This window comes from Oncorhynchus kisutch, unplaced genomic scaffold (assembly GCF_002021735.2).
Source record: "Oncorhynchus kisutch isolate 150728-3 unplaced genomic scaffold, Okis_V2 Okis07a-Okis12b_hom, whole genome shotgun sequence".
In the NCBI taxonomy this organism is placed as follows: Eukaryota; Metazoa; Chordata; class Actinopteri; order Salmoniformes; family Salmonidae; genus Oncorhynchus; species Oncorhynchus kisutch.
In genome coordinates, this window is record NW_022261984.1 from 15921450 (window position 1) to 15932164 (window position 10715).

Here is a 10715-nt window from a genome sequence, read left to right on the forward strand (position 1 = left end):
GTCAAAAGTAGTGCACTACTTAGGGAATAGTGTGCCATTCATTCATCCAGGTCATTCATGTGGAGTTATACAGGACTTTGCAGTGGAGTGTGGAGATATCGCTAAGGAGTATTGTTGCCAGCGTTTGGATTGGTGTACAGGCCTGGATGGACGAGAGGTAGAGGACTGAATCCAGGACATTGTTGCCACCTGGATGGACGAGAGGTAGAGGACTTAATCCAGGACATTAAGGAGTATTGTTACCACCTGGATGGACGAGAGGTAGAGGACTGAATCCAGGTCATTGTTACCACCTGGATGGACGAGAGGTAGAGGACTGAACCCAGGACATTAAGGAGTATTGTTACCACCTGGATGGACGAGAGGTAGAGGACTGAATCCAGGTCATTAAGGAGTATTGTTACCACCTGGATGGACGAGAGGTAGAGGACTGAATCCAGGTCATTAAGGAGTATTGTTACCACCTGGATGGACGAGAGGTAGAGGACTGAATCCAGGTCATTGTTACCACCTGGATGGACGAGAGGTAGAGGACTGAATCCAGGTCATTAAGGAATATTGTTACCACCTGGATGGACGAGAGGTAGAGGACTGAATCCAGGTCATTGTTACCACCTGGATGGACGAGAGGTAGAGGACTGAATCCAGGTCATTAAGGAATATTGTTACCACCTGGATGGACGAGAGGTAGAGGACTGAACCCAGGACATTAAGGAGTATTGTTACCACCTGGATGGACGAGAGGTAGAGGACTGAATCCAGGTCATTAAGGAGTATTGTTACCACCTGGATGGACGAGAGGTAGAGGACTGAATCCAGGTCATTAAGGAGTATTGTTACCACCTGGATGGACGAGAGGTAGAGGACTGAATCCAGGTCATTAAGGAGTATTGTTACCACCTGGATGGACGAGAGGTAGAGGACTGAACCCAGGACATTAAGGAGTATTGTTACCACCTGGATGGACGAGAGGTAGAGGACTGAACCCAGGACATTAAGGAGTATTGTTACCACCTGGATGGACGAGAGGTAGAGGACTGAATCCAGGACATTAAGGAATATTGTTACCACCTGGATGGACGAGAGGTAGAGGACTGAATCCAGGTCATTAAGGAATATTGTTACCACCTGGATGGACGAGAGGTAGAGGACTGAATCGGATTGGTGTACAGGCCTGCTACTCTCTGTCGCTATCATCTCTGCATAGTCACTTTAATAACTCCTCAACTAACCGGGGCCTCTGCACATTGACTCTCTACTGGTACCCCCTGTATATAGCCTCCACATTGACTCTGTACTGGTACCCCCTGTATATAGCCTCCACATTGACTCTGTACTGGTACCCCCTGTATATAGCCTCCACATTGACTCTGTACCAGTACCCCCTGTATATAGCCTCCACATTGACTCTGTACTGGTACCCCCTGTATATAGCCTCCACATTGACTCTGTACCGGTACCCCCTGTATATAGCCTCCACATTGACTCTGTACCGATACCCCCTGTATATAGTCTCCACATTGACTCTGTACCGGTACCCCCTGTATATAGCCTCCACATTGACTCTCTACTGGTACCCCCTGTATATAGCCTCCACATTGACTCTCTACTGGTACCCCCTGTATATAGCCTCCACATTGACTCTCTACTGGTACCCCCTGTATATAGCCTCCACATTGACTCTCTACTGGTACCCCCTGTATATAGCCTCCACATTGACTCTGTACCGGTACCACCCTGTATATAGCCTCCACATTGACTCTGTACTGGTACCCCCTGTATATAGCCTCCACATTGACTCTGTACTGGTACCCCCCTGTATATAGTCTCCACATTGACTCTGTACCAGTACCCCCCTGTATATAGCCTCCACATTGACTCTGTACCGGTACCCCCTGTATATAGCCTCCACATTGACTCTCTACTGGTACCCCCTGTATATAGCCTCCACATTGACTCTGTACCGGTACCCCCTGTATATAGTCTCCACATTGACTCTGTACCGGTACCCCCTGTATATAGCCTCCACACTGACTCTGTACCAGTACCCCTGTATATAGCCTCCACACTGACTCTGTACCAGTACCCCCTGTATATAGCCTCCACATTGACTCTGTACCGGTACCCCCTGTATATAGCCTCCACACTGACTCTGTACCAGTACCCCCTGTATATAGCCTCCACATTGACTCTGTACCAGTACCCCCTGTATATAGCCTCCACATTGACTCTGTACCAGTACCCCCTGTATATAGCCTCCACATTGACTCTGTACTGGTACCCCCTGTATATAGCCTCCACATTGACTCTGTACTGGTACCCCCTGTATATAGCCTCCACATTGACTCTGTACCGGTACCCCCTGTATATAGCCTCCACATTGACTCAGTACCAGTACCCCCTGTATATAGCCTCCACATTGACTCTGTACTGGTACCCCCTGTATATAGCCTCCACATTGACTCTGTACCGGTACCCCCTGTATATAGCCTCCACACTGACTCAGTACCAGTACCCCCTGTATATAGCCTCCACATTGACTCTGTACCGGTACCCCCTGTATATAGCCTCCACGTTGACTCTGTACCGGTACCCCCTGTATATAGCCTCCACATTGACTCTGTACTGGTACCCCCTGTATATAGCCTCCACATTGACTCTGTATCGGTACCCCCCTGTATATAGTCTCCACATTGACTCTGTACCGGTACCCCCTGTATATAGCCTCCACGTTGACTCTGTACCGGTACCCCCCTGTATATAGCCTCCACATTGACTCTGTACTGGTACCCCCTGTATATAGCCTCCACATTGACTATGTACCGGTACCCCCTGTATATAGTCTCCACATTGACTCTGTACTGGTACCCCTGTATATAGCCTCCACATTGACTCTGTAGCAGTACCCCCTGTATATAGCCTCCACATTGTCTCTGTACCGATACCCCCTGTATATAGCCTCCACATTGACTCTGTACCATAACACCCTGTATATAGCCTCCACATTGACTCTGTACCGGTACCCCCTGTATATTTCACTGTAAGGTCTACTACACCTGTTGTATTCAGCATTTCACTGTGAGGTCTACTACACCTGTTGTATTCAGCATTTCACTGTGAGGTCTACTACACCTGTTGTATTCAGCATTTCACTGTGAGGTCTACTACACTGTTGTATTCAGCATTTCACTGTGAGGTCTACTATACCTGTTGTATTCAGCATTTCACTGTGAGGTCTACTATACCTGTTGTATTCAGCATTTCACTGTGAGGTCTACTACACCTGTTGTATTCAGCATTTCACTGTGAGGTCTACTACACCTGTTGTATTCAGCATTTCACTGTGAGGTCTACTACACCTGTTGTATTCAGCATTTCACTGTAAGGTCTACTACACCTGTTGTATTCAGCATTTCACTGTGAGGTCTACTACACCTGTAGTATTCAGCATTTCACTGTAAGGTCTACTACACCTGTTGTATTCAGCATTTCACTGTGAGGTCTACTACACCTGTTGTATTCAGCATTTCACTGTGAGGTCTACTACACCTGTTGTATTCAGCATTTCACTGTGAGGTCTACTACACCTGTAGTATTCAGCATTTCACTGTGAGGTCTACTACACCTGTTGTATTCAGCATTTCACTGTGAGGTCTACTACACCTGTTGTATTCATCATTTCACTGTGAGGTCTACACCTGTTGTATTCAGCATTTCACTGTGAGGTCTACACCTGTTGTATTCAGCATTTCACTGTAAGGTCTACTACACCTGTTGTATTCAGCATTTCACTGTGAGGTCTACTACACCTGTTGTTTTCAGCATTTCACTGTAAGGTCTACTACACCTGTTGTATTCAGCATTTCACTGTGAGGTCTACTACACCTGTTGTATTCAGCATTTCACTGTGAGGTCTACTACACCTGTTGTTTTCAGCATTTCACTGTAAGGTCTACTACACCTGTTGTATTCAGCATTTCACTGTGAGGTCTACTACACCTGTTGTATTCAGCATTTCACTGTAAGGTCTACTACACCTGTTGTATTCAGCATTTCACTGTGAGGTCTACTACACCTGTTGTATTCAGCATTTCACTGTGAGGTCTACTACACCTGTAGTAGTTACTTAACCTAGTGTTCTAGAACACAGAACATTCTTACTAAACAAACCCCATTACCCAGAGTCCCTCAGGAGAGAAGCAATTCACAATAATCATCTTTCTCTCTGTCTTTCTCCCACTCTCTATATCTCTTTCGCTCTTCTCGCTTTCCACTTCTCTCTCGCTCTCTAAGACAGTTTCAGGAAGTGACAGAGGAAGTGGAGTAGTGAGCCACAGTGTGTAACGTCTCTGGTTTCTCTGTTCATAGACGAGGCGAGACAGAGAGAGGAGGGAGACAGACAGAGAAAGAGACAGAGAGAGAGAGACAGACAGAGAGAGAGACAGACAGAGAGAGAGACAGACAGACAGACAGAGAGAGAGAGAGAGAGACAGACAGAGAGAGAGAGACAGAGAGAGAGAGAGACAGACAAAGAGAGAGAGAGACAGACAGATAGAGAGAGAGACAGAGTGAGACAGACATAGACGGAGAGAGGGACAGACAGAGAGAGGGACAGACAGAGAGAGGGACAGAGAGACAGACACAGAGAGAGAGACAGACAGAGAGAGAGAGACAGACAGAGACAGAGTATACTACTGAACTATCTGTCTCGTGGAGGAACAGACAGAGAGAAACAGAATACTACACGTGTCTGTCTGACCGTGTGTCATGCGTTACCATGACGAGAGAAGCACTCATCAAACTCTTCATCCTCATCCTCCTCGCCTTCATCATCTGTCTCCCAGAGTTCTTCACTTCACACAGAGGTATTTATTTTTGTATTTATTATGGATCCCCATTAGCTGTTGCCAAGACAGCAGCTACTCTTCCTGGGGTCCAAACAGAACACAGAACACAGAGCACAGAACACAGAACACAGAGCACAGAACACAGATCACAGAACACAGAACACAGAACACAGAACACAGAGCACAGAACACAGAGCACAGAACACAGAACACAGAACACAGAGCACAGAACACAGAACACAGAACACAGAGCACAGAACACAGAACACAGAGCACAGAACACAGAGCACAGAACACAGAGCACAGAGCACAGAACACAGAACACAGAGCACAGAACACAGAACACAGAGCACAGAACACAGAGCACAGAACACAGAACACAGAGCACAGAGCACAGAACACAGAGCACAGAGCACAGAGCACAGAACACAGAACACAGAACACAGAGCACAGAACACAGAGCACAGAACACAGAGCACAGAACACAGAACACAGTGAAATTAAGGCAGTTTATACCATGTTAAAAACATTACAATACATTCACAGATTTCACAACACACTGTGTGCCCTCAAAATAATCTGACAGAGTAACAGACAGACACACACGTTTGTGACTGAAAGTGTGTGTGTGTGTGTGTGTGTGTGCGAGAGAGAAAGACAGGGTTGTGAAACATACACCCTTTATCGTAACCGAGATCACTGACACAGGAAATATGACACAAACAGATATTTGAAACGTCACCTCTCTCTCTGCTGCAGCGAGGGTAAACTTCCACTGTGTGACCTTTGACCCCTGTGGGGACCAGGAAGTGCCAACGCAGTGCGACCCCGGGCTGACCCCTGCGGAACAGAACTCCAACCGGAGCGGCGAGGAGAAGCCCATCTGTAACACCGGGAGGGCGGGTTCTGGAGTGAGCTGGTTGCTGTGTGACACGGAGACGGACCCGCCCACTCTCCGTGGCAACGCCTCGCTGTCAGGTGGGGCGGGGACTTCAGTTGGACGATTGACAGTTTAGACGGACCATTCATTGATCGTACATCGATTGATTAACAGTTGATATTAAATAGTAGTTCTGTTTCCATCAAATTGCCATGTAAAGATCAGTATGAAGAAAATATGCATTTCCACCAAACGGGATGTTGAGGAGAAACAAAACACACACACACACACAATACCATCTACCATTTACCATATCATTTTTATCATTTTAATGGTAAATGGTACCGGGATGTACCGGGATGTTGAGGAGAAACAAAACTGAGTGATGACATAGGACACGTAAAAACATATATATATATTTTTTTGGGGGGGGGGCCCGCTATGGAAACACCCTACTACGGCCCTCTCTCTGTCGGGGGCGACCTGAGTGCATTATGGACACTTTGAAATTTCACGATGGATACTGATTGTTATGGAAGCGGTAACCCAAAAATACAAATATGGTCATAAATGCATTTAACGGTCATTCTGATTTTAATGCCCGCTATAGGAGCACCCTACTACGGCCCTCTTTCACTCAGGGCCGTCCATGTACCGAATAACAATCTGAAGTTCAATGTGTTTTCAACTCTAACAATAGTTTTTGGTCACAAAAATACCTGTTGTGGTAAAATAACAGAATGTGCCTGCTGTGGTCTTGACACCTGCGCTCTAGGGCCAACAACAGATGCAGTATGGGTAGGCTAGTCTACAGGATGAGATTATAAATGAAATGAGAATATTTATTTTGTATTTTGTCAAACGACATGCCAAGCATCATCATGTCTCTAGAATAAAAGACCGTGGATATTTAATTGGAAAAGGAGCATCAAGCTCTTCAAGGTGAACTTTGACCCCTCCTTGGAAGGACCACATCGTGTGACTCCAGGTTTGCTTCCATATGATGGTCATTCTATTATATTTACGCAAAAAAAAGGTGTTTCCAACGCCACTTCTGGCATTATTAATGTTACTGACTCTAAAAGATCCCACGGTGTCAAACATCCGGCCAGTTAAAGATCCCACTTCCTGTTTCCATCTGTCGTGGTGATGACATGACTTCATAAAAACTATGAATGGAAATGTTTTCATTGGCTGAAAATGTGGGATTTTACTCCTCCCCCTCTCCTCCCCCTCTCCTCCCCCCCCTCTCCTCCCCCTCCTCTCCTCTCCTCCTCCCCCTCCTCTCCTCCCCCTCTCCCCCTCCTCTCCTCCCCCTCCTCTCCTTGCCTCCCCTCCTCCTCCTCCTCTCCTCCCCCTCTCCCCCTCCTCTCCTCCCCCTCTCTTCTCTCCTCTCTCCTTGCCTCCCCTCCTCCTCCTCTTCCCTCCTCTCTCCTTGCCTCCCCTCCTCCTCCTCTCTCCTTGCCTCCCCTCCTCTTCCCTCCTCTCTCCTTGCCTCCCCTCCTCTTCCCTCCTCTCTCTCCTTGCCTCCCCTCCTCTTCCCTCCTCTCTCCGTGCCTCCCCTCCTCCTCCTCTTCCCTCCTCTCTCCTTGCCTCCCCTCCTCCTCTTCTCTCCTCTCTCCTTGCCTCCCCTCCTCCTCGTCTTCTCTCCTCTCTCCTTGCCTCCCCTCCTCCTCCTCTTCCCTCCTCTCTCCTTGCCTCCCCTTCCCCTCATTTTGTCTTCTTTTCTTCTTGCCTCCCCTCTTCCTCCTTTCCTCTTCTCTTCTCTCCTCGTCTCCCCTCCTCCTTTCCCCCTCTTCTCTCTTCTCTCCTTGCCTCCCCTCCTCCTCCTCTTCTCTCTTCTCTCTTTGCCTCCCCTCCTCCTCTTCTCTCCTCTCTCCTTGCCTCCCCTCCTCCTCCTCTTCTCTCCTCTCTCCTTTCCTTCCCTCCCATCCCCTCCTCCTCTTCTCTCCTCTCTCCTTGCCTCTCCTCCTCCTCTCCTCCCCCCCCCCTCTCCTCCCCCTCCCCTCCTCTCCTCCTCCCCCTCTCCTCCCCCTCTCCTCCTCCTCTCCTCCCCCTCCTCTCCTCCCCCCCTCCTCTCCTCACCTTTCCTCTCCTCCCCTCTCCTTGCATCCCCTCCTCCCCTTCTCTCCTCTCTCCTTGCATCCCTCCTCCTCTCTCCTCTTCTCTCCTTGCCACCCCTCCTCCTCTTCTCTCCTTGCCTCCCCTCCTCCTCCTCTTCTCTCCTCTCTCCTTGCCTCCCCTCCTCCTCTTCTCTCCTCTCTCCTTGTCTCCCCTCCTCCTCCTCCTCTTCTCTCCTTGCCTCCCCTCCTCCTCCTCTTCTCTCCTCTCTCCTTGCCTCCCCTCCTCCTCTTCTCTCCTCTCTCCTTGCCTCCCCTCCTCCTCTTCTCTCCTCTCTCCTTGCCTTCCCTCCTCCTCCTCTCTCCTCGTCTCCCTCCTCCTTTCCCCCCTCTCTTCTCTCCTCTCTCCTTGCCTCCCCTCCTCCTCCTCTTCCCTCCTCTCTCCTTGCCCTCCCTCCTCCTCCTCTTCCCTCCTCTCTCCTTGCCTCCCCTCCTCTCCTCTTCCCTCCTCTCTCCTTGCCTCCCTCCTCCTCCTCTTCCCTCCTCTCTCCTTGCCTCCCCTCCTCCTCCTCTTCCCTCCTCTCTCCTTGCCTCCCCTCCTCCTCCTCTTCCCTCCCCTCTCTCCTTGCCTCCCCTCCTCCTTTCCCCCTCTCTTCTCTCTTCTCTCCTTGCCTCCCCTCCTCCTCCTCTTCTCTCTTCTCTCCTTGCCTCCCCTCCTCCTCCTCTTCTCTCCTCTCTCCTTGCCTCCCCCCCTCCTCCTCTTCTCTCCTCTCTCCTTGCCTCCCCTCCTCCTCCTCTTCTCTCCTCTCTCCTTGCCTCCCCTCCTCCTCCTCTTCCCTCCTCTCTCCTTGCCTCCCCTCCTCCTTTCCCCCTCTCTTCTCTCTTCTTGCCTCCCCTCCTCCTTTCCCCTCTCTTCTCTCTTCTCTTCTTGCCTCCCTCCTCCTCCTCTTCTCTTCTCTCCTCGTCTCCCCTCCTCCTTTCCCCCTCTCTTCTCTCTTCTCTCCTTGCCTCCCCTCCTCCTCCTCTTCTCTCCTCTCTCCTTGCCTCCCCTCCTCCTCCTCTTCTCTCCTTTCTCCTTGCCTCCCCTCCTCCTCCTCTTCTCACCTCTCTCCTTTCCTTCCCTCCTCCTCCTCTTCTCACCTCTCCTCCCCTCCTCCTTTCACCTCTCCTCCCCTCCATCTCTCCAGGGAGGAGGGTGTCGCTATCAGTGTTGTCTGAAGGAGGAAACGAGACTTTGTACGGCTTCCTGACAGAGGAGAAGAAAGAGGGGGAGGAAGAAGAACAAGGATTCATCTACTGCTGTTTTCGAACCCCGCACCTTTCCATACCAACCAATCACAGCCAGTGTCTCCTTCATCTCCACACCCAAGGAACCAATGAGACAGCTGTAAAGTCTGACCTGCCCTGGACACGGCCACCTAGAAGTGAGTAGAGTTGGATCCCCATGTGGCTCAGTTGGTAGGTGGAGCATAATGATACACAGAAGAAAGTTATTTTGTTTCCGGCCATTTTGAGCCTGTCATCGAACCCACAAAATGCTGATGCTCCAGATACTCAACTAGTCTAAAGAAGGCCAGTTTTATTGTTTCTTTAAATCAAAACAACAGTTTTCAGCTGTGCTAACATAATTGCAAAAGGGGTTTTCTAATGATCAATTAGCCTTTTTAAAATGATAAACTTGGATTAGCTAACACAACGTGCCATTGGAACACAGGAGTGATGGTTGCTGATAATGGGCCTCTGTACGCCTATGTAGATATTCCATTAAAAATCAGCCGTTTCCAGCTACAATAGTCATTCACAACATTAACAATGTCTACACTGTATTTCTGATCAATTTGATGCTATTTTAATGGACAAAAAATGTGCTTTTCTTTCAAAAACAAGGACATTTCTAAGTGACCCCAAACTTTCAACGGTAGTGTAGGTTGTATTTACAATGGTGTTTGTTCTTCACTGGTTGCCCTTTTCTCGTGGCAACAGGTCACAAATCTTGCTGCTGTGATGTCACACTGTGGTATTTCACCCAGTAGATGTGGGAGTTTATCAAAATTTGATTTGTTTTCTAATTCCTTGTGGGTCTGTGTAATCTGAGGGAAATATGTCTCTCTAATATGGTCATACATTGGGCAGGAGGTTAGGAAGTGCAGCTCAGTTTCCACCTCATTTTGTGGGCAGTGAGCACATAGCCTGTCTTCTCTTGAGAGCCATGTCTGCCTACGGTGGCCTTTCTCAATAGCAAGGCTATGCTCACTAAGTCTGTACATAGTCAAAGCTTTCCTTAATTTTGGGTCAGTCACAGTGGTCAGGTATTCTGCCGCTGTGTACTCTCTGTGTAGGGCCAAATAGCATTCTAGTTTGCTCTGTTTTTTTGTTAATTCTTTCCAATGTGTCAAGTAATTATCTGTTTGTTTTCTCATGATTTGGTTGGGTCTAATTGTGCTGCTGTCCTGGGGCTTTGTGGGGTGTGTTTGTGTTTGTGAACAGAGCCCCACGACCAGCTTGCTTAGGGGACTTTTCTCCAGGTTCATCTCTCTGTAGGTGATGGCTTTGTTATGGAAGGTTTGTGAATCGCTTCCTTTTAGGTGGTTGTAGAATTTAACAGCTCTTTTCTGGATTTTGATAATTAGTGGGTATCGGCCTAATTCTGCTCTGCATTATTTGGTGTTCTACGTTGTACACGGAGGATATTTTTGCTCCCTCCCACTCTTACCTCCCCTTTCTCCTCCCCCTCTCTCTCCTCCCCTCAACCCCTCTCTCTCCTCTCTCTCTCTCCTCCCCTCTCTCTCTCCTCTCTCTCTCTCCTCCTCCTCTCTCTCTCCTCCCCCTCTCTCGCTCTCTGTCTCTCTTTCTCCCTCCCCTCTCCCCATCTCTCCCATCTCTCCCCCTCTCTCTCCTCCCTCTCCCCCTCTTTCTCCTCCCCCTCTC

General features: G+C 48.9%; 1 protein-coding gene across 9 annotated transcripts in view; it reads left to right on the forward strand.

The window, feature by feature from the left end:
- Positions 1 to 4289: 4289 nt before the first annotated feature.
- Positions 4290 to 10715, forward strand: part of si:dkey-192k22.2 (uncharacterized) — a 14233-nt gene continuing 7807 nt past the window's right edge. For 5 of the 9 annotated variants that reach the window (XM_031814968.1, XM_031814973.1, XM_031814969.1 and 2 more), the window contains exons 1-3: positions 4592 to 4865; positions 5607 to 5825; positions 8975 to 9211. In XM_031814968.1, coding sequence (XP_031670828.1) covers positions 4778 to 4865; positions 5607 to 5825; positions 8975 to 9211 — 544 coding nt within the window. In that variant the 5' untranslated portion in view covers positions 4592 to 4777. Of the gene's footprint in view, positions 4866 to 5606; positions 5826 to 8974; positions 9212 to 10715 lie in introns of all 9 variants that reach the window. The other 4 variants (XM_031814966.1, XM_031814970.1, XM_031814971.1 and 1 more) reach the window with 2 other exon arrangements.